Source organism: Oncorhynchus nerka, linkage group LG27 (genome assembly GCF_034236695.1).
Source record: "Oncorhynchus nerka isolate Pitt River linkage group LG27, Oner_Uvic_2.0, whole genome shotgun sequence".
NCBI lineage: Eukaryota > Metazoa > Chordata > Actinopteri > Salmoniformes > Salmonidae > Oncorhynchus > Oncorhynchus nerka.
This window is the reverse complement of record NC_088422.1, coordinates 77580475-77608470: the sequence shown is the minus strand read 5'-3', so window position 1 is coordinate 77608470 and position 27996 is coordinate 77580475. Positions and strand designations below refer to the sequence as shown.

At 42.2% G+C, this 27996-nt stretch overlaps 1 protein-coding gene across 1 annotated transcript; it reads right to left on the bottom strand.

The window, feature by feature from the left end:
- Positions 1-271: 271 nt before the first annotated feature.
- LOC115112464 (enhancer of mRNA-decapping protein 3-like) lies at positions 272-27907 on the bottom strand. Its single transcript, XM_029639547.2, has 7 exons — positions 27818-27907; positions 25467-25641; positions 23446-23639; positions 16908-17270; positions 8858-9011; positions 4761-4978; positions 272-3701 (listed from the first exon to the last, which is right to left on the bottom strand). The coding sequence occupies exons 2-7, from the start codon at positions 25628-25630 to the stop codon at positions 3367-3369; spliced, it is 1428 nt and encodes a 475-aa protein (XP_029495407.1). The 5' UTR covers positions 25631-25641; positions 27818-27907; the 3' UTR covers positions 272-3366.
- Positions 27908-27996: the final 89 nt, after the last annotated feature.

The following is a 27996-nucleotide window of genomic DNA, read 5'->3' as shown; positions in this document are numbered from 1 at the left end:
TTGTTAAATGTTCTCCAAGGTAGTATCAATTCTGATGATTTTCACCACATTTGCATGCATTCATCTCAAAGCTGCCAGCACTAAGCTTAATTAAAAATGTAAAAAGAGAAACAGAGGCAAACTTTTGATATCATCCCAGCACAGCACAGGTTATATTGTAGCTTCCTCAGGTTGTGGCTACTTAGAACCATCTGGTGGACAACCTGTGAAAATGCATCCTCATTACCCCACCATACAAATAATATGTGAACACAAATCTGGCACAAACATGAAGAGTAGCCACATGTCCATTTAATAAACTAAAACACAATACATTTGCTGCAGCTTCATAAAAAGTGTGACTTGGAGAACTTTAACAATTACTATACACACTCCCACGCATGATCTTGTAACAAACGTCCCCCCCCAAAAACAAAATTGTAGCTGTGGTCTGTAGGATAGGCATAACAAATCAAATAGTGTGCTCTCAAGATTCCTACAAAAGTAGTGCATGTGGCACATTTTGGCCCCCTGTATTTTCTATATAAAAATGGATGAAGTGGTCTTTATTACAACAACAGGTCAACAGAAATTGAAATGGAAGTGTGTTGAAAAAATGAAGCCCTTTAAAAAATTGAATATTTTCTATGCAGTGTCACATTTAATGTTTATCAGTCATTAATTCTCAAGCTTGATCTCAGTATACAGAACAGTGTCAACTTGGACCAGATCTGCACACCATTACAAATACTTGTGGTGTCACATGCTTCATCTGCCTTGCTGAAATTCCTTTATGATAAAGGATAACGTTTATTATTCCAGTTTACACACCAATTCCTCAAAAAATAAAGTAAACAAAATCCTGATTAAATCTGTAATGATATGATCAAACAAAAGTGGTTTAGTTCCTCCATCATGACATCATATGAGATTAGCCACTATCCCATTGCTAGCTACCACGAGGACACTTCCCAAAAACTATTACTGTAAGTCCTTAAGAAAATGAATGTAATTAGCTGTGCGAAAACATGGCCTGTTTTCTGGCAAATGTTTTGTAACAATATGACCATAAATCACTTAAAAATAAATCTGTCTGGGCTGGAGTGTCACAATACAAGATCATCATTTCCCATGGAAATATTTCTGAAAGTAGCACTTTTAGATGACAAAAAAATCTCCTGTAAGACTTCTCACCTCAGCATCCATAGGTCTCTGGCATCACATGCAGGAACAGGCATTCCTCTCAAAGCTGACAACAGCAGCAGCCTTAAGGAGCCCAACTACTAAGCTAAAATACATGTTTTGGATGCTTTATAAAGATACATTGTGTTGTTCTATTCTCACATCATAACATGTTATGTAGATACTGCAAGTATCTGTAGTTGGCACCTGCAGTGAGATGGCATACATTTACAAAAACAGGCTACATACACTTGTAATAAGTGAGAAAGCTCATTGCGCAACATTGTTGAGCAACACAGCATTATTGAGCAACATTACCAGAGATAAACAAAAACAAATGAAAACTCAGAGTCCTACCAGCTAGAACACAATTGGCAACAGATGCCATTGATTCACTGTATTACATGTACTGTATGCACTATTAACAATAGCCTGATTTAGTCGTTTGGAAAAGTAGAGCAGATACACAGACAAGACAGTACTTCCAAGTCATATAAATGTTTGCAAAGTTGTAACCCAATCAATCCAGATCAATCCTCATCGACTACCCATGAAAATAAACATGTGCAAACACACCAATAATTGGATTTAGAATAATAAAAAAATAATGAAATACAGTTTAAGAAAGCAGTCAGCCTCAATGCCCTTGGAGCCAAACCTAAATCTAACCCATTCACAAAAGCTCCCTAAAACACAATGTCTGCACTCCATACTAAGACCATACTAAAATGCACCGAGTGTTTGCAAAAATCGCTAATCGTTTGCAAACATAATTCAGACATCCTGGCCAGTATGTGACCTAACAGGTCTGTAATTACAGATCTGTTTACACAACCACAGAACGTCTCACACAAATCCGAGTCTGGCTCAAGCGCATTTGAAGATCCACTTTCAAAATGATTGCAAAAAATAATAATATCCGAGTCTTATCTACCGTGGCCCATCTGTTTAGCTGCACATCCAAGGCTTGTGTGCGGAATTTAAATGGCATATTGCCTATACAAATGAAATACAAACCCAATCCTATCAGAAAGTGAATTAAATGGTACAATGGCTACTACTAGGAAAACTATCTTTACATTTTTTTTCTTGACAAATGCTGTAATACTAAGTGTAAACTAAATGGTACTGCTTGGCAAATTACATGTTTACAAAACCTGAAGCAAGAACACAGTCACGGCAGCAGAGGTAGAGCATGTGTACCTTTCTACTGTGTATAGCTACTTAACAGATACATATGCATACCCTTGTAAACTATTATAAGACTGTATGTGGCCTTATCTGACAGGTGTCAAACAGATATGATTTCATATGAGAAGTGTAAAAGACGGAGAAACTATTTGTTTGTACGATAACACAAATACACTGAAACAAAAGTGTTGAGCACCACTTTACATCTTTCATTGCAGTGTTGTTAAAAATATAGCCCAGATGCAGCTTTAGAAAATATATGCATTCAAACAAATCCAAAACATCTTCCCTATTTATCAAAAACAGACAAATTCTTAAACATTTTCTTTAGATAAAGAAAAGAGGACAAACAAATGTGTTTGTTCCGAGTTGATACCAGTGCTAGCTAAATACACATTTCAATTGCAATTCGCGACAACCAATGTTGACCAAAAAGTGGCATTTAAGAAAAACACACCAATTGAATTTAGTGAGAATAAGGGCATTTAAAATAAATATCTCCAATTCAGATCATAGGGCTTTTCCCAGAGAGGTGAGAGAAATTGAGCTCTGCTGTGGGGCACTGGGTCAGCCAGGTCCTGTGGTCTCTAGTCCACACAATCTACAGTAGGAAACAGGAAGTATGTCTCAGACCCATGGCTGGTCACACGGTCAGGGTTCATAGATAGAGACTCATAGTGGTTAGCCAGCTCTCTGTAAACATAACATACTCAAGACTGGCTGATAGAGGGCAATGCACACACATAGCCCTTATCACAAAGCCCAACGGGACAGGAAGCCCTCCTCTTGGAGCTTACCCTTCTCCCGTGGCACGCAATACACTCCCAGGGGTCAACCGGGAGCAAAGGAAAAACATACCAACCAGCAATACAATTAAGTGCCAATTCTGAAATCCCCCCACAACCTTTTTTCAGTAACTGTACACATCACCCTCTAAGAAGGCCTTCTGTATTTCACTAGAATGACAACACAATCCTGTGCACAGACAGGGCTGGTAGGTTGTGGCAGGTCCTGCTATGTAGAGTGTAAAGGAATAACGAATTTGCAGCCGAAGGGTGAATGGTAGTTGATGCCCACTTCCTGGAACACCTGCTTCGGCACCCCGATGTCACACAGGTAGACCCTAGCCTCCCCACCATCCAGAGGCAGGGGCAGGCCCAAAGACAGGGTCCACTTGGCCTCCACGGCCTGCTTCTTGCCACTCACTGGAGGGTCAATGCTGAGCACCGGAGCCCTGTTCTGGTTGGCCCAGTCCGCAGCCGCCAGGTACCAGGCCTTGTCCCTCAGGAAGCCATTCTCATGGCAGTCCAGACAGTTGATGACCAGGTCCACTGGGCTGACCGGCAGGTCTGGGAGGAGAGAGAGGGACAGAGATCAGGGTTTGAACTGAAAGCTTCTGAGTAGCTAGACCTCCAGCAGAGGGCAACATCGTTTCAGTGTACCGCTGTTAAAAGCAGACAAGCAGCACAGATTTGAGTTTTGCGCTAATTGTGCCTAACTATACTGAATGGAAATATAAATGCAACATGTAACGTGTTGGTCCCATGTTTCATGATCTGAAATAAAAGATCCCAGAAATAAAAAAAGCTTATTTATCTCAAATTTGTTTACATCCCCGTTAGATTGCATTTCTCCTTTGCCAAGAAAATCCATCCACCTGACAGGTGTGGCATATCAAGAAGCTTATTAAACAGCATGATCATTACACAGCTGCACCTTGTGCTGGGGACAATAAAAGGCTACTAAAATGTTGTCACACAACACAATGCCAGATGTCAAGTTGAGGGAATGTGCAATTGGCATGCTCACTGCAGGAATGTCCACCAGAGCTGTTAACAGAGAATGTAATATTAATCTCTCTACTATAAACTGCCTAAAATATGTTTTAGAGAATCTGGCATGTGGACGAGTGGTTTGCTGATGTCAACGTTGTAAACAGAATGCCTCATGGTGACGGTGGGCTTATGATATGGGCAGACATAAGCTACGGACAACGAACACAACAGAATTTCTTCATATGAAATCCATAGATTAGGGCCTTATGAAGTTATTTCAATGAACTGATTTACTTATATAAAACTGAAAAATCTTTTAAATTGTTGCATGTTGTATTTATATTTTTGTTCAGTATACAGAGGGAAGTGTCTACTCTAGATTAGAAAACAATGGTATTTTTATACAGCTCATGCTAACAAAAGAACACACTACCAGGAAGTGGATTCACCATCCTCACTATCTACAATCCATTTACCTTTCCATCTACAGTCTCATTTACATTTACATTTAAGTCATTTAGCAGACGCTCTTATCCAGAGCGACTTACAAATGTCTCATCACATCTAATGATTTCAAAAGCTGATAATATCTGTGAACAGAGAACAAATCTGTTAGTCAGGATAAGTCGGTACCGTTGATGCTGGCCACCTGCTTGCCGCTGGTCTTGCTGTAGAGAGAGAGCTCGTTGGTGATGGACTCCTGCATCTTGACGAAGTTGGGAAGGAAGAGGATGACCTCCACCTCGTGGTTGGCCAGGTGCCGTCCACAGCTGATGCCCTGGGCCCCCTGGACATGGGGGCCACACAGCAGGGCCACCGTGGGACGCTGGTGATTATTCTTAGGTGTCAGCCTGGGGACATCCAAGAGACATATATGATTTGTTTGTGGTCTTATTTTGATTTCTTATCAATACAAATAGTACAAGCCAAGGCCTGGGATATGCGATTGCTGGTGGATTAGACAAACTTTGTCCTCATTGAGATAATTAATTGTGCAGAATACAATCATGACTGATCTGAACATCATGATCTGCAGTTTCCACACACTGCAAACAAAGGAGCATTATCATCACCTCAGGACTGCATGGGTAATAAACTGGCTGTTGTGCAAGGGTTTCCCTTTCTTATAAAATCACAACTCTTCAACTACAGCATAAAAACCAGAGGAAGCCTTTATCTGCAATCATTATAATCAAGTTCAGTGGAGCATTGTGTCCTATGTCGACCATAAACACCTCACGCTTTCAATAGGCTGCTACACCTTTCCATGCAAAGTATTGGCTTTCTGTCATGATTAACTGCTAAAGCCACTGTCTATTCATCATGAATATGGAGTTTGCATTGACTCCTTCACACGCATAAAGAGAAAAGCCTAAAGCAGAGGTGAAATGGAAGCTTCACAGCCTGTCGGACATTCTTGACTTAACAGGGAGAATGATTTGTAAATACACTAGATGACAAACAGGGGGGTGCTGTTTTGAAGCCACCACGCTTCCATTTTCTTCCACTTTTAAAATTATAAACTTGGATTAGCTAACATAGGAGTGATGGTTGCTGATAATGGGCCTCTGTACGCCAATGTAGTATTCCATAAAAAATCAGTCATTTACAACATTAACAATGTCTACACTGTATTTCTGATCAATTTGATGTTATTTCAATGGACAAAAAAAATGTGCTTTTCTTTCAAAAACAAGGACATTTCTAAGCGACCCCACACTTTTGAATATCCAGGAAAACAGAAGTTAAGTAAATAATTCTAAAACCATTTCAAACATTAATCTAGCCAATTTGCTAGATAACGAATGCACAAATATTGTTTCTCACACAAGTTTATTGTTGCCCACACAAACATCCCTTATTTATATATGTTGGGTTGTAGGCCCAACTTTTTCAACAACATTTCTGAGTACTCCATAGGTTTTCATACTTCCCGGGAACGACCAAGTCTGACTAAACTGATAGCTCAGGTCCTTCCCCGCTCAAAGCTGTGCTAACTGCATCCTGTGTTGCAGGTCAACGTTTCCTCTAAGTTGTAGCAGGTCATCCGTTGTTGGTGGTGGCACTTCAGGGAGTCTTGGATCATCTGATCTCAGTACCATTCCCCTTGGTAGCCCCAATCGAGAGCCCAGTGTTCTCAACACTGCTCTCTGAACTTCTGGGCTGTAGTCCTGTGCAGTTTTCAATGTGTAGACACTCTACCTTCAAGACTTGTTATTGTAGAGTCTCCTTTAGCTGAATGGTAGAATAATATTTGGTGAGTATTTTGTCTATGGATTTTCATTACCATCAGTACAGAACTGTAGCGTGCAACTACAGGCTACAAAACTCTAGATCATCTTTACTCCACACACAAAAACACATACAATGCCCTCCCCCGCCCTCCCTTCAGCAAATCAGACCATAACTCTATCCTCCTGCTTCCTGCTTAAAAGATTTTTTGCAAGACCTGCCACATCCAAGAGCGTCACAGTCGGTGTAGTAGGATTCGATCTTCGTCCTGTATTGACAATTTGCCTGTTTGATGATTCGCCAGAGGGCATAGAGGGATTTCTTATAAACTTCAGGGTTAGTGTAGGGTTAGTGTACCGCTCCTGGAAAGCGGCAGCTCTAGCCTTTAGCTCAGTGCGGATGTTGCCTGTAATCCTTGGCTTCTAGCTGGGATATGTACGTACAGTCACTGTGGGGACGACATCATCAATGCACTTAATGAAGCCGGTGACTGATGTGGTAAACTCCTCAATGTCATCGGATGAGTCCCGGAACCTATTCCAGTCCACAGTGCTGGCGAAACAGTCTGTAGCTTAGCATCCGCTTCATCTGTGCACTTTTGTACTGAGCGGCCTCTGTACACTGGTACTTCGTGTTTGAGTTTTACCATTTGACAACTATGAAAGAATTGCCTTTGATAACTATCAATCTTAGATATTCAGAGTAAAAACATTAATTGGAGAAGTAGGCTATTAGACAGAATGAGGACGTAATGTTTCCAGTCATTTCATATAATGTCATGTTACAGTCTTATACACTCAATACATGTAAATAGACAGCCCAAAACATACACATCTCAGCCAGACAGCTCAAATGGGGAATAACATAGTAACATCTCTATGCTGTAGTATAATGTTGGGCTAGAATATCATCAATAATCAAAGTAAATCCTGTGCAGTTCATTTTCCTAAACAGCTTAGCTAGATAGATGCATAGCATTAAAATATGTTACTTTGTTATTACTGTTCTTAGCTAGCTAGGGGAAACAAAATGATGGAACAGACATGGTCAAAAATATTTTGCTAAAACCTATGCTTACAGATCTGATTCTGCTCCAATACTCAACAATGGTGGGTCTGGAAACAGGCTTGCTAGGTGTTGATGTCGATGTATTCCTTTCATGACTGAAATTATATTTCAGGTTCAAAGATATTTTTGAGAGCTTTGACGTCAAGCAATGAAGTCCAGTTCAGATACAACAGCCAACAGGAGACAAAACTAGCTAGTTTTAGGATGTTGTGTTGTACAACACCTGACTAAAGACGGTGCATTCAGATCAAGAAGAAGAGACGTGCAGTTGACACCGTTTCTTCAGTGAATCTTGGAAAATCCAGCCGACGACATGACAGGTTCTAAAACTAGACCCTTCAGATCAAACAAACCGTTGCATTGTGTCTCATCGTGTGTATTTCAAATGAACTTTACGATCATGGCTATTCCTTGCCAGTAGAGTAGTGTGTGAAATAGCCAGCTAGCTAATATCACAGCGTGACTTTCAGACCACAGAAATATAACACAAGGGCAAGTGACGTCATACACATAAATTAGGTAGCTAGTTAGGACTTACTAGTGAAGCTAAATGTTATATACAAATAAAATAAAAACAGCAATGTCAAAGTCAGCAAATAAGCTGCACAAGCTAATACAAACTATTGGATGTGTGGCTTGACAACAATCAAAACAAGCAAACCAAAATAAACACTTGCATACATATTTACAACTAAATATCAAAATCATCATCTCACTTTATATCTAGAAAGATGTATTATCTACCTAACAATGTCTTACATTTTAAGAAGAAAAAATGCAAACTGTGTCAGTTTTGAATCCCTTCAACTCTCATTGTTCTCTCCACTGAGTGAACGCAAATCCAAGGTTTACTCTAGTCTTGGCCCGGGCTCTATCATTTTCCCTTTTCTCCTTCAGGCAGGCAAAAGGTGCAATATTGTTATGATTGCATCACATTGTATGACCACTAGCAACTAACTCAAGCTTTTGAAAAAGCTCCATTCATTCCTATGGAGGACTGCTTCTTCTGAGGACTGCCAATATGTCTGACCGGTGGCTTCAAAACCTCTCATCGGCCAATACATAGCATCCGCAATCAAGAGTTTCATTGATCGGTGCCTTAGAAGGAGGTTAATTGCCTGTTTAAAACACCTTACTACAGTATATCACCACAGCAACAATACAAGAAACAATGAAAAATTTACAAAAATAGAAGGACAAAGGCATGTTCGTATAACCCTGGGTCGTGTTCATTAGGGCACACCGTAGCAAAACACCTTGGAACTGAAAACAAAACGAACACTTCTTATCGGGCAAGTTCAGATATTGTAGTACCTCCCCATTTCAAACCGTTTTCTTTAGCTTCGTGCCTATTGAACACAACTCTGGTATCAATGAAGCCTGTTGCATGTGATGTTACCCCAGTAGAGGAAGCCCACCCAGCCACTCACCGGTTGGGGCCCCCCAGAAGAGTGAGGGCCATCTGGCTGGCACACACACCAGTCATCTCCAGCCTCCGCTCCAGAGACAGGCCATGCCGCTCCGCTGAGGCCAGAAGACACTTGTGAAGCTCGTAGGACACACTGGGGACAACCAGGCCAGTGTCTACAGTCAGAGGAGCGAGAGAGACAACAGGGGAAAATAAACATGTATTAGTTGTTATTGTGCCAGATAATAATATATGTAGCTATGAGAAGAGTAGAGATTGGAATTTTAAAAAGTTCCAGATTTCCCCCCAAAATATATGGAAATGGTACTAAAAATAGAACTGTATAGAATCCTCATAATCAGTGTGACTAGACATTATCAAAAGGAACTACAAGGCCTAATTCACCAACAGCATGAACTTTCACGATGAGGACAAACACACACACACAGGAACTCCTCAAGGAGAAGGAGTTCATGAATAAGCAGAACATCCCCTCACGTGAGGACCCAGTTCCCTTGGGAAAGCTTCTTCCCTTGACCTGATCTCTTTCCAATCACGGAAGGAAGATTCCCTTCTTCCCCTCTCATTTGTCACTGTTGTCTGCCGCAACAACAAAGAGAGTGTCATATTTTGTAAAGGGCTGCCAAACATGAGGATGCGAACTGAACTGCCTCTCCTAGCTATCCCCTGAGGTCTTCTGGAGGGGCTGGGTTCACACGCTCCAGCTCATCCCTGCTGAGCTCCCTCAGCATCCCCATAACCAGAGCTTTGGGCTGAGAAAGACACCGGCGGCAGCCCCCCGGGCCCACACACACTACTGCCACACCTCACATAGAACTCCACCAAAACATAAGGGTACCGTGACAAAGGGGAAAATTGATAACAGGTGGTTAAGGTGTACTGGTTGGTACACCCATGTGCCAATAAAGATGGCTAGTGTGTGTGGGAGTGTTGCAGCTTGACTTCTTGAGTGAATACTCAGTTCCAGGACCACCCACACACACACACACATTCAAGGTTTTTCTTTATTTTTACTATTTTCTACATTGTAGAATAATTAGTGGAGATAAACACTATGAATTAGAAAATATTTCTAAAAACCTGTTTTTGCTTTGTCATTGTGGGATATTGTGTGTAGAGTGATGAGGGGGAAAAAATATTTAATCAGTTTTAGAATAACGCTGTAACGTAACAAAATGTGGGGGGGAAATCAAGGGGTTTGAATACTTTCCGAATGCACTGTGTGTGTGTATGTATATATATATACAGTTGAAGTCGGAAGTTTACATACACCTTAGCCAAATACATTTAAACTCAGTTTCTCACAATTCCTGACATTTAATCCTAGTAAAAACACCCTGTCTTATGTCATTTAGGATCACCACTTTATTTTAAGAATGTGAAATGTCAGAATAATAATAGAGAGAATGATTAATTTCAGCTTTTACTTACTTTCATCACATTCCCAGTGGGTCAGAATTTTACATACACTCAATTAGTATTTGGTAGCATTGCCTTTAAATTGTTTAACTTGGGTCAAACGTTTCAGGTAGCCTTCCAAAAGTTTCCCACAATAAGTTGGGTGAATTTTGGCCCATTCCTCCTGACAGAGTTGGTGTAACTGAGTCAGGTTTGTAGGCCTCCTTGCTCGCACATGCTTTTTCAGTTCTGCCCACAAATGTTCTATGGGATTGAGGTCAGGGCTTTGTGATGGCCACTCCAATACCTTGACTTTGTTGTCCTTCAGCCATTTTGCCACAACTTTGGAAGTATGCGTGGGGTCATTGTCCATTTGGAAGACCCATTTGCGATCAAGCGTTAACTTCCTGACTGATGTCTTGAGATGTTGATTCAATATATCCACATAATTTCCCTTCATCATGATGCCATCTATTTTGTTAAGTGCACCAGTCCCTCCTTCAGCAAAGCACCCCCACAACATGATGCTCCCACCCGTGCTTCACGGTTGGGATGGTGTTCTTCAGCTTGTACGCCTCCCCCTTTTTCCTCCAAACATAAAAATGGTTATTATGGCCAAACAGTTCTATTTTTGTTTCATCAGACCAGAGGACATTTCTCAAAAAAGTACTATATCTGTCCCCATCTGCAGTTGTAAACCATAGTCTGGCTTTTTTATGGTGGTTTTGGAGCAGTGGTTTCTTCCTTGCTGAGCGACCTTTCAGGTTATGTCGATATAGGACTCGTTTTACTGTGGATATAGATACTTTTGTACCTGTTTCCTACAGCATCTTCACAACGTCCTTTGCTGTTGTTCTGGGATTGATTTGCACTTTCCCACCAAAGTACGTTCATCTCTAGGAGACAGAATGCGTCTCCTTCCTGAGTGGTATGATGGCTGCGTGGTCCCATGGTGTTTATACTTGCGTACTATTGTTTGTACAGATGAACGTGGTACCTTCAGGCATTTGGAAATTGCTCCCAAGGATGAACCGGACTTGTGGAGGTCTACAATTTTTTTCTGTGGTCTTGGCTGATTTCATTTGATTTTCCCATGATGTCAAGCAAAGAGGCACTGAGTTTGAAGGTAGGCCTTGAAATACATCCACAGGTACACCTCCAACTGACTAAAATTATGTCAATTAGCCTGTTAGAAACTTCTAAAGCCGTGACATAATTTTCTGGAATTTTCCAAGCTGTTTACAAGCACAATCAACTTAGTGTATGTAAACTTCTGACCCACTGGAATTGTGATACAGTGAATTATAAATGAAATAATCTGTCTGTAAACAATTGTTGGAAAAATGACTTGTGTCATGCACAAAGTAGATGTCCTAACCGGCTTGCCAAAACTACAGTTTGTTCACAATACATTTGTGGAGTGGTTGAAAAACAAGTTTTAATGACTCCAATGTAAGTGTATGTAAATTTCCGACTTCAACTGTATATCTATCTCTCTACTACTCAGGTCTGTGTGTCAACACAGTAGAGGATATCTAGGAAAGACCAGCCCAGGGAACATGGTTCCTAGATACTACCACAACCATGTCATTATTCTGGTAGCTGCTCACAGAACCCTTTAAAAAGAGCCCTGTGCTAATCTCTACCTATAGCCCATGGCACATTAGTCTAGAGAGGAACACTAGCTGGAGGGGCTGCACGGCTCAATATCCCTTTGATAGTGAAGCAGGTAAGACCTTAACGGCCTGTTCCAAAGCGCTGGCCTGGCATTTGAGTGCTCAGCGTGGCCTCCCTCATGTATTATGTGCATGCAGGCACGTATGCAGCTATCAGAAACACACAGGCATATCACTCAAGGCAGAACACATGCAGTGTGACATGCAAGAAAACACACACCTGCAAACAGCAGATAGACGGATGTCGTGCCTGGGTGAAATGAACCTTATCTCTTCCCTCTCCGTATCTCCACATCCCTCCCACTGTTCCAGTACAAGGACAGGTAATATGTTACAGTTGGGTGGGAGAAACCCAGTCTACTCTACTGCACCGTTCCTCGGACAATCACGTGAGCGATAAGCACACAGCAAAGTTAACTGCTCCTTGTCATGCAACCTGCCACTGAGGAGAGGGAAAGGGAGAGGTGGGAGTTGCACTATGATCTAATTGCTTTTTGACCATCCCGCCAGCTATGTGTGTTTGTAAGGAATTCCCCTGCTACAGCCCCCCACCCCGATCCTGTGTACTCTCACACTCACACACACCCACTCCACTACACGCAATGCTCAACCTGCTCAACTGGGTAGCCAGGAGCACACAGCGGCAGTAAAATACACTGAGCTGGAAGCAATCCTTCAAGCATGACAACGAGAAAGTTGAAGCTGAAATCAATACACACATGCAGGCAGGAAGCGGGTCATGGGTTATTAGGGCTGGCGCTGAGAGAGGGAGGGGGAGAGAGAAAGAAGAGAGAGAGAGAGAGAGAGAGAGAGAGAGAGAGAACAAGGAGTGAGGTTGCACAGTTTTCAGGTTCCTCCAGACTACAGGCCTGTTACTGCTGCAGTACCAAGGGGCTGCGAGCCTCTAACACTCCAGACACTCCATAACCTCAGCCCTCATAACTGAGTAATGCAAGTCAATTGATTAGAAAGTTCCATTTGAGGACCTCCCGAGTGGTGCAGCAGTCTACGGCACTGCATCCCTGGCTGCGCGGTTTAGCGTGTCATGTTTCGGAGGACGCATGACTCGACCTTCGCCTCTTCCGAGCCTGTTGGGGAGTTGCAGAGATGAGACAAGATTGAATTTGGGGAGAATGAGGGAACACAAAAATGTTCTCATGCCACCAGACCAAGGGAATCAATAGCTGTGAATAACACTTTTCCTCAGCTCTCACGCCCTCTCCTGTCACTCTCTCCATCAAAGGTAGTTAACAGGGCAGTGATTTGATTTGTTCTGTGGCTTTAGTATGTTTACAGTGAAGAGATTTGAGTACATGTGTAGCAGTGGAGGCTGCTGAGGGGAGGAAGGCTCATAATAATGGCTGGAACGGAGCAACCTGAATGTGTTTGATGTTGTTGATACGTTTCCACTTTTTCCATTCCAGCCATTACCACGTGCCCGTCCTCCCCAATTAAGGTGCCAACGTGTAGATGAGGAGTGGTTTAACACACATAGCAATTAGCAAAGGACAGCAGACAGACAATATGTTATCCCAACGCCAAACATTTGTTTTCCTAGCCCCTTTTCTGCTGTTGATTTAAATGTTTAGTGGATAGGAATGGATTCAGGTGAGAGCAGCCTGGAGTAGGGTAAGGGTTTGTTCCACATGTAGTGTGGTTGCATCCCAAATGGCACCCTATTCCCTATGGGCCCTTAGCAAAAGTAGTGCACTATGTAGGGAATAGGGTGCCATTTGAGTGGTAACCTGTGTGTGACTATGAGAGGTGCTGTTTATGTAAAGCTCAGAGCGGTCTGATAATTACAAGGTGCTGAGGATGGGGCTTAGCATGACAGCATTCAGGCAGAGGTAGCAGACCTGCCCAGCCCGTTCGGTAAAAAGAGAAAAGCGTCCACATTCAGCTCCCAGTTCTCAGCACCAGGGACAAGGCTTTTAATGACCGCCTGGCCCGCATTGTCATCATAGTCACCGCACTGCTGTCGCCCTGATAACTCTGGCTGGCGTCCATGTTAGGCTACTTACATAACCCTTTCTAAGAACTGTTGCACATTTCACATACCTGTATGTCGGTAAAGTATGTACTGTAGTGTAGCGGGCTATTTGAGACTAGGGCTCACATTCATGTAGTGAGTCATTTCATGTAGTGATTTAAGTTATCCAGTGAGGTGTATCAGTGTAGTGTCTTTGTCTGGGAGTATTTAGTCAGCTGGCAACAGAAGCACAACACTCCTATCTCCATGGGTGCACAGAATGCATTCTATGATTCTCTCTTTATTTCTCTCTCTCGGAGGACCTGAGCCCTAGGACCATGCCTCAGGACTACCTGACATGATGACTCCTTGCTGTCCTCAGTCCACCTGGCCGTGCTGCTGCTCCAGTTTCAACTGTTCTGCCTGTGATTATTATTATTTGACCATGCTGGTCATTTATGAACATTTGAACATCTTGGCCATGTTCTGTTATAATCTCCACCCGGCACAGCCAGAAGAGGACTGGCCACCCCACATAGCCTGGTTCCTCTCTAGGTTTCTTCCTAGGTTTTGGCCTTTCTAGGGAGTTTTTCCTAGCCACCGTGTTTCTACACCTGCATTGCTTGCTGTTTGGGGTTTTAGGCTGGGTTTCTGTACAGCACTTTGAGATATTAGCTGATGTACGAAGGGCTAAATAAATACATTTGATTTGATATGACTAATAGCGATGGTATTGGCATCGCTATCCTTTTTCCCTAATGAGAGAGCGAGCATGTGTGTGAGTGTGCTTGTGTTCCACGAAGACCTATATGACTTTATGCCAACACCAGAAACCAGATTTGACTGGTACTGATCCCCTATCCCTACAGCGTAGTGATTGGTCCAGCGGAGCCAGAGTGATAGGTGTTGCTCTTCTTGTCACACCTTGGAATCCAGGCCAGGGGCCTAGCATAGTGTGCCATTCACTTATCTCCTGTATGAAACCAATTATATAACACACTTATAAAGAGTGGGACTGCATGGTGGGGCAGTGAGCTCAAAGCTCAAAACTCACCTGCTGCCTCAATCAAAAGAGTAACCAAAGTTGGATCCGAGCCAGCACAGCACATTGCGGAAGTGGGAGGTGGCCCTCTCTGGCCAATAGGAGACAGTCAAACCCACACCCAGCAAAGAGTTTCAGTGTTGCTTCACAGAAGCACAAGAGGTAGACCAGCACTGTCACTCTGAGAACGTATACTATTTCTGTCTAAAGTCAATACTGACACGGAGGGGGAATTCAACTAGTTTCCAAAGTAAACACTACAATCATTATCACCGGTCCGCTAGACACGCATGCAACAGAAAACATCCTGAGGGTAGAACTTGTTGTGTCGGTCATCAATTCTTTTCATTTTCACCAGATACAGAGTCAAAAAATATATATTTTTAATGGTAAATCCCCATTCTCTGGTTGAATGCGTCACCAATCTACAGAGGTTTTCCCATCTTTGAGCTACATGAAAAACATTCTAGTATCTTAAAGGAGAGAAAAACAAACAAGAGACTGTATGGACAGAGAAGAATAGCTCATTAGAGCTGTGTGTGTGTGTGTACGGTGGGTGTGTCACTCCGTAGGGAGAAGCCAGCAGTGATTACTGAGAGGGAGAGGCTCAGCCTCTTCACCACACGCTGCACACGGGCTGGGCTGTGACCGGAACCTATATCTCTCCCCCATCACATCTCCAGCCCGATGGTCTTCACTGAGAATAGCGACACTGTTGTGTCCGATTACTGGGTATTTATTTTTCTTGCTTGTTGGTTTAAGGCCTATTTTAGAGCTGTACACAATGTCCTGTCTCTCCACTAGTCTGGCTCGCTTAGCCAAACCCATGGGTCTACTGTAGCCTCAATAGATCCAGCGGCTGGGGTGAGAGACACTCAGGGCCTAAGGGCACTGGCAGACAGGGCTCTGGAAGTGAATGTGTGATGACAGATGTGAATGGAGAGTGTTCTATCTGTCTAACCCTCAGGGCAGCAGGTTTCTAGATGTGGATGTGTGATATATATGTGAATGGAGGGCTCTCTCTCTCTCTCTCTCTCTCTCTCTGAATGGAGCGTGTTGTCTCTCTCTCTCTCTCTCTCTCTCTCTCTGAATGGAGCGTGTTGTGTTCTCTCTCTCTCTCTCTCTCTGAATGGAGCGTGTTGTGTTCTCTCTCTCTCTCTGAATGGAGCGTGTTGTGTTCGCTCTCTCTCTCTCTCTCTCTCTCTGAATGGAGCGTGTTGTGTTCGCTCTCTCTCTCTCCCTGAATGGAGCGTGTTGTGTTCTCTCTCTCTCTCTCTCTCTCTGAATGGAGCGTGTTGTGTTCTCTCTCTCTCTCTCTCTCTCTGAATGGAGCGTGTTGTGTTCTCTGAATCGTGTTGTCTCTCTCTCTGAATGGAGCGTGTTGTGTTCTCTCTCTCTCTCTCTGAATGGAGCGTGTTGTGTTCTCTCTCTCCCTCCCTCTCTCTGAATGGAGCGTGTTGTGTTCGCTCTCTCTCTCTCTCTCTCTCTCTCTGAATGGAGCGTGTTGTGTTCGCTCTCTCTCTCTCTCCCTGAATGGAGCGTGTTGTGTTCTCTCTCTCTCTCTCTCTCTCTCTCTCTCTCTCTCTCTCTCTCTGAATGGAGCGTGTTGTGTTCTCTCTCTCTCTCTCTCTCTCTCTGAATGGAGCGTGTTGTGTTCTCTCTCTCTCTCTCTCTCTCTGAATGGAGCGTGTTGTGTTCTCTCTCTCTCTCTCTCTGAATGGAGCGTGTTGTGTTCTCTCTCTCTCTCTCTCTCTGAATGGAGCGTGTTGTGTTCGCTCTCTCTCTCTCTCTCTCTCTCTCTCTCTCTCTCTGAATGGAGCATGTTGTGTTCGCTCTCTCTCTCTCTCCCTGAATGGAGCGTGTTGTGTTCTCTCTCTCTCTCTCTCTCTCTCTGAATGGAGCGTGTTGTGTTCGCTCTCTCTCTCTCTCCCTGAATGGAGCGTGTTGTGTTCTCTCTCTCTCTTACCAGTGCAGTACTCCTTGCCCCCGTGTTGTGGGACCGTGATCTGCCGGTAGACGACTGGTTTGACCTCCAGGATGTTCTCGTCGTGACGGTAACGTGTGGGTGTACCACGTTCGCCACCGGGCGTACCACGAGAACGTGCCCCGTTGCAATCTGTGCCGTCAATCTGCGAGAACACGGCTGCCTTGTCGAACAGTGCCAGGTTTGCCTCAAAGTCAAAGTCTGTGTCCAGACCCTCGTCCATGTCAGCACCAAAACACTCATCGTCCCTGAGCCTCATCTGCCCTCCACCTCCTCCGTTCTTCACTCCATTCTTCTTCGGCGTGGCCTGGTTTGGCCCCCGGTTACTAGATGATGCTGGAGGACCTGAAGAACATAAATCAAGACATTAGAAGGATGATTTATTCCGATTTCTTTTTACAGTATATATTTTTATCTAACCTTTATTTAACTAGGCAAGTCAGTTAAGAACAAATTCTTATTTACAATGACCTGAAGAACATAAATCAAGACATTAGAAGGACGATTTATTCCGATTTCTTTTTACAGTATATATTTTTATCTAACCTTTATTTAACTAGGCAAGTCAGTTAAGAACAAATTCTTATTTACAATGACGCCCTAGGAACAGTGGGTTAACTGCCTTGTTCAGGGGCAGAACGACAGATGTTTACCTTGTCAGCTCAGGGATTCGATGTAGCAACCTTTGGGTTACTGGCCCAATGCTCTAACCACCAGGCTACCTGCCGCCCCTATAGCCTGACTAGCAATTATGGTGCACAAGCCCAAAATCCCAGTTAAGAGAGTAATATTTCAGACTGGAGTCCATTAATCTCTGTCAGGACTCCAGTCTGCTTTCTAATGTGTCCTCAATACTGATCTTATCCTATGGTTGTATCAGGAGCTACAGTTATATAACAAGCAACATCAATAATACAGGCTAGTAGTTTTCTACCAACACACAATCCTCAACACACAACGTTTAGATACATGCATGGCGCACTAACAAATCAAAAAGAACCAACTGGAAAAAAATAACTGGAAAAACCGGGTGTTCAACCCTAACTGTGATGAGGTCTCACGCTAACCTAGAGAGAGAGAGAGAGAGAGAGAGAGAGAGAGAGAGAGAGGCACAGCCGCACGCAAGTGTCACACTGACAGCTAGGTACTTTAGGCTCTCACGCAAGACTCTCAGTCAAGTCACGTACACACTACTGTTGTCACAATGGCGTTGTCACCCGATCACACCGACTGATCTGAGACCTGCTACTATATCAATGTATTTTTGACAATGGAGGGGAGTGAGGGACTGCTTAAAAAAAACATCTGTTCATGTGTGTGCATTGGCTTTTCAACATAGGCAAACATTTTACAATGAGACCACACAGAGTGTAATTACCTACAGGTCTATTGTAAATCTCAGTGAATCAGATGCCTGAATGCACTGGGCAACGCTCCAAGTCAAGCAGAGAATAATGAACACCAAGTTAGTACTAGTGTCTGATAGAATTGATGTGAAAATGTGGAGAGGTGTAAGAATCTTAGGTTCAATAAAGGCTGAGATATTTGAACAAAACATGAACTTGAGCCATGTGAAAAGTCATTGACTGAAACTTCACGGTGAACTACATTTCAAAGACTGATTAAACATGACCCATATTTAAGTTACACACATTACAAGCAAACGTTTCTTACAGAAAAATGAATCACTATGACACCAGTGAGATAAACACACAGGAGCTAAACTGGAGTGAGCGACAGCATGCTGTGACAGCGTGTGAGGCTTGTCAACATGTTGCTGTGTTGTGTGGAGGGAAATGTGTTCACATGCAAGGTAAGACTGACAGAAGGAAAACCATGTCAGTCAGCCGCAACAACTCCCTCTGTGTGTGTGTGTGTGTGACACCGTTCAATTGTTTTATTTTACCTTTATTTAACTAGGCTAGTCAGTTAAGAACAAATTCTTATTTTCAATGACAGCCTAGGAACAGTGCTGCCTTGTTCAGGGGCAGAACGACAGATTTTTACCTTGTCAGCTCGGGGATTTGATCTTGCAACCTTTCGGTTACTAGTCCAACGCTCTAACCACTTGGCGACCTGCCACCCCAATCAAGAACAGGAAGGAAGAGCTTTACTGTACACTTAATGTATGTACCAGGGGCAAAGGAAAAACAAAGGGTTAAGCTGATAGCATGTATAGGATCATTTTTATATGCAAAAAAATAAATAAAAAAGCTATTTTTCCCCCCCAATTATACTCTTAACAAGGTCTGTTTGGATCCAAGATAATCCACTCGATTTGCATAGGACTATGCATCCTTCATTTCATTCCTACATTCCCATCCTAAATCTCCCAGCAAGATTAATGTCAGATAATTACAAATCATTTGTACAGCCCATGATCTTGTATAAGTAGTCCGTAACCCCACCTCCCTTTCTTTCTATGGCCCCCTGCTATGGGGCTGGTTAGGGGCATGGCATTGCGTGTGAAAGGGTCAGCCCAACCCCTGCTACTCAGCACTTTGGTCTCATGCAATTTGTGCATTAGCTCCCTTGGCTGTTGGCCCAAGAATCTGGAGATTAAAATAAAAAATCCAAAAGGTAAACAGTGCTTCCACAATTGATATGGCCTGGCCCCTTCCAAGCGCACTGCCACTGGGACAACATGGCTTCCTGTGGGGAGGGGGGCAGAAGGGCACTAAGGCACGTAAGCCAGGCCTTGCATAACCTCTTTAAGAGCAGACACAGCGAAGGGGGAATGTTTATTGATCTTAGTCACACACGTATTGTAAAGAGGAACTTTGGTACAAGCCTTTAGCACGCTATGGGAATGTGGGGAAGTCACAGCATTGCAAACAGTGCCTGGCTGCTTCCACGCTCAGTAAGTAGTAACCAGGTGACACCATAGACTAGAGGAAAGGACACCGGTTCACCAGACAGACAGAAATAAACTATACTGATTAAGCAGACTACTACGTAGTAGTTATTTTAAAAGGGTTACTGCTTTATGGGTTGTGGTTATTATACCTGGCAGAAATGATTAAAAAAGTATTCTCATTGTAAATTATTAACCTCGGATGTACTAAAACGTGCCAAAACACTGCAGGGATTTGTGTCTGATAAACAGAAATAACAGAGCAGAGACCAAACAAAAGAAACAGAAGCCCTTAATGTATGAATATGCCAGTCAGGTAAAAAATAGTGTAACCTTTCCCTTCCTATCCACAGAGCCTAGGTATCTCTCAGAAAAGACAAGTGCATAAATGTTACTATGATCAAAAAGAGAAAAAAATGCCAGGTGAAGCAATGTGTTGGCTCGGCTTCAATGACTGCTGACAAACTGTGCAGATCCTAGAGATTAGGGAGTGGATTTACATGTGACACTGATACTTGTAGTTTCACATTTCCTCCTGTCACTGAATAAGGAAAAAGATCAACAATGAGAACTTTCTGCTCTATAATCACAGTCAGATAGCGGGAAATACGTTCATGACTGTGCTTACACTGTCTTATGTAAACATGTCATAATTGAGAAATAGCCTCGTTCCCAATGTGATAATGTGTTGAGTGTACTTTCTAAATGGGACTAACTGTTACGGTTGGCACCAAATTCATTGGGTTAACACATGAAGGGGCTAAATATAGTGCGGGTCAAATGTATTAGCCTACATCTAGCACACATAAGCAACAGAGGCAGAGATAAAAATGTATGTAGTCATTGAGTGTGATGGTTAAATAAAAAGGTTAAATAAATGGTGTAAGATTCTAATGCAATAAATAGCGCATTCAGAAAGTACTCAGACCCCTTAACTTTTCCCACATTTTGTTATGTTACTAGGGCTGTGGCGGTCACCAAATTTCATCAACCAATGATTGTCAAGCCAATAACTGGTCAGTCTCATGCTAATTGACCATTAATTAAACACATTTAGCATCTCCTGGCTTCCACACACAGCCTACAAGCCACCAATGCAGACCTTTGGAACATCTAGATTACAAAAAGTCTAATAAATCCATGTAATATAGCCTACACCTTCACAATAAATCTATTATCTATTTTAGACAGGTCTAAAGAAACATGATATGAAGAAAATATAGTCTATTTCAGAAGAACAGAATAGCACACTCCAAGTTGTCCTTATGTTAGACCTTGATCTGGCTATGCCAAATAGCTGTGGGCTACACTAGTTTGTTTAGCAACAAGATTTGCTTAGAAATCTGTGGCATTCTTTTATAGTATGAAGAATACAATTGAACAAAGCTGAATAAAATATAAATATTTTCTCCAAACAATGAGGGAGTGCGCATGTGCAGTTATTCTGTGTTGAGTAGTTAACAAAGAAATAGGTACTCCTTTATGCTTAATTTAGAGATATCAATGTAACTTTAGTTGTTTTACAAACGTTGGGCTATATGTTTAGATTTTTAATACATTGTAAGACTGCATGATGCGACTAATGATGATTTGCAAAAAGTCGATTGAAAGGCATGAGCTCTGCTTTGTTTTTTCGCAGGCTGTACACACTTCATTAGTCTCTCATTTACAATTTGACAAGCACTTGATAATGCCCAAAATTTCATGGCAGCATCCCCTTTGTGGCCGTAATGCACCCTAAATAAATCCATGCCTTTCGCGCAATTGCGTGCGTCCTTATCCAATTCCGAGGTGCATATTGAAGATTTTGGAAGAACTGTCCACATTCACTTTTCGTCAGCCAACAAGAGGAGTAGGTATAACGAACAGCAAAAGCACGAGCCTATGTCAATCTACTATCCCCCATAGTACAAATGTCAACCTATTCTATTCTGTGTGAGAAATAAATATGGTAAGCGAGTCTATAGGCCTAGCATACAGAAAGCTGATGGGATCCTCCTCTTTTAAGTAGAGGCCATCACTCTGTTTTCTCACGCAATTGCATAGCCTATCAAAATGTTGCGCAACATGAGCTCAAGGCCTCTAATGAAGTGTTTGATTAGATTTTCGAATACATTTGCATTGATGCCAGAGTGATTAGAGGGACAATAAAGTGCAGAGTACCAGGTAGTTAGCAAGTTTGGTAGGCTACTAATGACCATCAGCAGCATTAGAGCTTGGAGAAGCCTAATTACCATGACTCGTGAATGTCGGTGTGACGGTAATACGGTCACCGCAACAGCCCTATATGTTACAGCCTGATTCTAAAATGTATTACATTAATTTTTTTCATCAATCTACACACAAAACCCCATAATGACAAAGCAAAAACTATTTTTTGCACATTTATTATAAATAAAAAAAAACTGAAATATACCATTTACATAAGTATTCAGACCCTTTACTCACCGATTACACCGATTACCGATTACAGCCTCATGTCTTCTTGGGGATGACGCTACAAGCATCAATCTCTGCAGATCCTCTAAAGCTCGGTCAGGTTGGATGGGGAGCGTTGCTGCACAGCTATTTTCAGATCTCTCCAGAGATGTTTGATTGGGTTCAAGTCCAGGCTCTGGCTGAGCCACTCAAGAACATTCAGAGACTTGTCCAGAAGACACTCCTGCGTTGTCTTGGCTGTGTGCTTAGGGTCGTTGGAAGGTGAACCTTTACCCCAGTCTGAGTGCTCTGGAGCAGGTTTTCTTCAAGGATTTGTCTGTACTTTGCTCTGTTCATCTTTTCCTCGATCCTGACTAGTCTCCCAGTTACTGAGGCGGAAAAACATGCTTCACCGTAGGGATGGTGCCAGGTTTCCTCTAGAAGTGACGATTGACATTCAGGCCAAAGAGTTCACTCTTGGTTTCTTCAGGCCAGAGAGTTTTGTTTCTCATGGTCTGAGTCCTTCAGGTGCCTTTTGGCAAACTCCAAGTGGGCTGTCATGTGCCTTTTACTGAGGAGTGGCTTCCGTCTGGCCATTCTACCATAAAGGCCTGATTGGTGGAGTGCTGCTGAGATGGTTGTCCTTCTGGAAGTTTCTCCCATCTCCACAGAGGAACTCTGAAGCTCTATCAGAGTGACCATCGGGCTCTTGGTCACCTCCCTGACCAAGGCCCTTCTCCCCGATTGCTCAGTTTAGAAGGGGGGAAGATCAATGGAAACAGGATGCACCGGAGCTCAATTTCGAGTCTCATAGCAAAGGGTCTGAATAGTTAAAAAAGGTATCTGTTTTTTTTGTTTTAGTTTTAAAAACCTGTTTTTGCTTTGACATTATGGGGTATTGTGTGTAGATTGATGAGGGAAAAAATGAATTTAATAAATTTTAGAATAAGGCTGTAACGTAACAAAATGCGTAAAAAGGGGTCTGAATCATTTCCGATTGCACTGTACATAAGACGGCAGGCTGTGGCCATGGTAGAACACACTGAAGAGACCCATGGCCTATTCAAATGCACTCAGTCAGACAGCACTCTTTGTGGCTTCTGGAGAACTGCTGATAGAAGATGGTGTTCCACTACCACTGTATAAAATGTCACCCAGCCCAATTGTTGTTACCTGAAGGGACGTTGCATCGGGGCCTTGCAACCGGTTAAAAAAAATAAAACTCCCAAACTAGTCCTCTCATCTCACCTTTGCGTAAAATGGTAATAGGAGCGGTGGTGGAATGGGTGTTGTTGGCAGGGTAACCACCTCTGCTATTCTGACCACTCTGCCCTGAAGATTTGACACCTGGATCAGACAAGACCCCCTGTCCAGCACTGGCTCTGCTGACACCACTTTGAGTTTGGATATCCAGGAACTTGAGCTCTTTGATATCCATAGCACTGCACAGAATGTAAACATTGACATGTTAACAGTAGATTGCTTAAAACAAATAAGTAGGCCCCTATGTATTGTGAAATAACTAGAGCAATGCACAGAATGTAACTAGTATGTACAGTGGGGCAAAAAAGTATTTAGTCAGCCAACAATTGTGCAAGTTCTCCCACTTAAAAAGATGAGAGGCCTGTAATTTTCATCATAGGTACACTTCAACTATGACAGACAAAATGAGAAAAAGAATCCAGAAAATCACATTGTAGGATTTTTTATGAATTTATTTGCAAATTATGGTGGAAAATAAGTATTTGGTCAATAACAAAAGTTTCTCAATACTTTGTTATATACCCTTTGTTGGCAATGACAGAGGTCAAATGTTTTCTGTAAGTCTTCACAAGGTTTTCACACACTGTTGCTGGTATTTTGGCCCATTCCTCCATGCAGATCTCCTCTAGAGCAGTGATGTTTTGGGGCTGTTGCTAGGGAACGCGGACTTTCAACTCCCTCCAAAGATTTTCTATGGGGTTGAGATCTGGAGACTGGCTAGGCCACTCCAGGACCTTGAAATGCTTCTTACGAAGCCACTCCTTCGTTGCCCGGGCGGTGTGTTTGGGATCATTGTCATGCTGAAAGACCCAGCCACGTTTCATCTTCAATGCCCTTGCTGATGGAAGGAGGTTTTCACTCAAAATCTCACGATACATGGCCCCATTCATTCTTTCCTTTACACGGATCAGTCGTCCTGGTCCCTTTGCAGAAAAACAGCCCCATGCTTCACAGTAGGTATGGTGTTCTTTGGATGCAACTCAGCATTCTTTGTCCTCCAAACACGACGAGTTGAGTTTTTACAACAACAAAAAAAATTTGGTTTCATCTGACCATATGACATTCTCCCAATCTTCTTCTGGATCATCCAAATGCTCTCTAGCAAACTTCAGACAGGCCTGGACATGTACTGGCTTAAGCAGGGGAACACGTCTGGCACTGCAGGATTTGAGTTCCTGGCGGGGTAGTGTGTTACTGATGGTAGGCTTTGTTACTTTGGTCCCAGCTCTCTGCAGGTCATTCGCTAGGTTCCCCGTGTGGTTCTGGGATTTTTGCTCACCGTTTTTGTGATCATTTTGACCCCACAGGGGTGAGATCTTGCGTGGAGCCCCAGATCGAGGGAGATTATCAGTGGTCTTGTATGTCTTCCATTTCCTAATAATTGCTCCCACACTTGATTCCTTCAAACCAAGCTGCTTACCTATTGCAGATTCAGTCTTCCCAGCCTGGTGCAGTTCTACAATTTTGTTTCTGGTGTCCTTTGACAGCTCTTTGGTCTTGGCCATAGTGGAGTTTGGAGTGTGACTGTTTGAGGTTGTGGACAGGTGTCTTTTATACTGATAACAACTTCAAACAGGTGCCATTAATACAGGTAACGAGTGGAGGACAGAGGAGCCTCTTAAAGAAGAAGTTACAGGTCTGTGAGAGCCAGAAATCTTGCTTGTTTGTAGGTGACCAAATACTTATTTTCCACCATAATTGACAAATAAATTCATTAAAAATCCTACAATGTGATTTTCTGGATTTTTTTCTCTCATTTTGTCTGTCATAGTTGAAGTGTACCTATGATGAAAATTACAGGCCTCTCTCATCTTTTTAAGTGGGAGAACTTGTACAATTGGTGGCTGACTAAATACTTTTTTGCCCCACTGTATGTAGCCTGAGTCTCAGATCTGTTTGTGCCGTCTTGCCAAATGCCAACTCCTATGTCATTGTCACCGCAAATTATTTCCTGAAATCTGTGACGCAGGCTAATCTTTCTGTACTTCACCATGTGAAATCCTTACCTGAAGGTGACCTCAGGGACAGGGCACCTGACCCCATTGTGGAAAGGTTTTCTGAGAGAGATGGTCTGACTAGTCTGGTCCACAGATGACACTTCTCCCTGGTACATGCCCAGGGTTGGTCCACAGTTTATTGACACCAGACTACCCAACCAGTCTGCAGCCATTCTTTCTGGATCTAAGCATATATGGAAGACAGAGAACAACTTCACAAATACGTCATAGCTTTCTGATCAATGGGACATTAATGGTGTAAAACTGTTCTGTTTGAGCTACAAAACAAGTTGGATGATATGTATAAATTGAAAGCAGAGGGAGCCTTTGTCAGATCTAGGAAGAAGTGAACAAAATTAATCTTATTTTTTCAGGTTAGAAAAATACCACACTAAAAATAATACAATTCAACAATTAAATATTAATGGTCTCATCACAGATGATCCCAAATTAATCTCTAACTTTAGTTGCAACTTCTACAGGAATTTATATAGTTCTAAGTATTGAGGTTTCTTCAACTTTTTTATTTGACTCTCTGGGGGATGTGAAATCAATTGGGGAGGCTGAGAGGTAACAGTGTGATGACCCTATTATAGTTGAAGAGATCATTTATTCTACTGAACACATTCAAAATAAAAAGTCTCCTCGGATTGATGTATATCTGCTGAGTTTTACAAAACTTTTTCTCAACAGTTGGCCCCATATCTGTTGGAGGTCTTTTCTGAAAGCATTACAAATAATTCTCTCTCCCAGTTTGACTCCAGGTCCGATTACATTAATACCTTAGCCCAAGAAAGACTTGCTTATACTCAATAATTGGCGTCCAATCTGTCTGCTCAATAATGACTACAAAATATTAGCCTCTATTTTTGCAAAAAGAATTAAGGAAGTATTGGACTCAATTATAGAAGAGACCCAATCTGGCTTCATGAGGAATAGACATATCTAATAATATCCGACTGGTGTTACACCTTATTGACTATTCTGATTTAAACTTTGAATATTGTTTTATTGTCGTCTTAGACTTTTATAAAGCCTTTGATATAGTGGAACATGAGTTTCTATTTCTCTCCCTTGAGAAATTTTGTTTTGGGGAATTATTTTGATGTACTATTAAAACTCTTTATATGAATGGGAACAGTTCAATTAAATTAAAGCATGGCACTTCTCCTAGATTTGATTTGAAAAGAGGAATTAGGGAAGGTTGCCCAATTTCACCTTAACTCTTTCCTGCTTGCAACCCAACTTCTTACAAGTTCTGTTAAACCAGCTATATAAAAGGGATCTATTGCTGACAGAGATATTATCATAAGTCAACTTGCAGATGACACAACCCTCTTTTTGAAAGATGCTGACCAGATTCCTAGAGCAGTCGATGTGATAAATATATTTTCCAAAGCATCTGGTCTTTGCCAAAACCTTAATAAGTGTAAATTGTTTGCTGTTAAAGACTGTGTGATACCCTCTATATGCAATATTCCAGTCAAGGAAAAAGTAACATACCTTGGGATTACCATGTCTAAGGATCAACAGGAAATATGCTCATTAAATTTTATACCTATTATTGAAAAAGAAGAAGTTGAACCATTGGTTGCAGAGGGATTTATCCTTGAAAGATTGAGTATTGCTTTCTAAAGCTGAAGGTATCGCCAGACTTACTTATGCAGCCCAGTCCCTACATATTGACAACAAAATAGGTAAAGCGGTTGACCAGGTGCTTTTCAACTTCATCTGGAAAAATCGTACACATTATATTAGGAAATCTGTCGTTATGAACTCATATGAATATGGTGGTCTCAATTTTTTAGATGTTACTACTTTTGAATAATACTTTTCAGGTAAATTGGGCTAAGCATTTTTTTAAATAATCCAACTAATGGTGTAAAAAAGTCTAAGGACTTATAGTTACAGGTCTAAAATATGAGTTCCATTGGCTATACAATTGGCTAACAGCGGGGGTAACCACAGCCCTTTGTAAATGACTACTAGCTACCTAACGTAAACTGGCTACTCACTCATAACTTACCTACTCTGGCAATTACGTCGTTAGCTAGCTAGCTAGGAAACAAGCTGGCAGTGTAGCTGTCAAATACCCTAGTTAGCTATCACTGTGTTAAATCGGTATCTAGCTAGGTAACCAAATAACGGAACTAGCTAGCTGTTCCGTTCGAAAAGATGGCTAAGCTAACGCTAACTAAATAGCTAGCTACTGCCAAATTGTTGTGAACGCTAACGTTAACTAGATAACGTTAGCGTAGCTAAATCAGAGATCATGGCTAACGTCGGTTATTAATATATCCATCCTCTCCACTCTTTTGTTATTCATTCAACGCTGTCAGGTAAAATTGAAAATTATATACCTATTTTTTTGTGATGAGTTTGCTAACAACACTTTCTGAACTCGAAGAATCTGTGTTGTTTCCTGGTCACAACGTCACTTCCTTCGCTTTCCCCACCTGCGTTCATTGATTGTTTATGCAGGGGGCACCAATGGGGCAACATGTTGCTGCAAAGGTGTATTAAGGTAAATGCAATTATG

Coding starts and splice junctions, on each gene's coding strand:
- LOC115112464 (XM_029639547.2), bottom strand. CDS start 25,630: ATGGCTGCAGACTGGTTGGGTAGTCTGGTGTCAATAAACTGTGGACCA. Junction 23,640..25,466: donor GTCCCTGAGGTCACCTTCAG/GTAAGGATTTCA, acceptor CATTCTGTGCAG/TGCTATGGATATCAAAGAGC. Junction 17,271..23,445: donor TATTACCATTTTACGCAAAG/GTGAGATGAGAG, acceptor TATGTTCTTCAG/GTCCTCCAGCATCATCTAGT.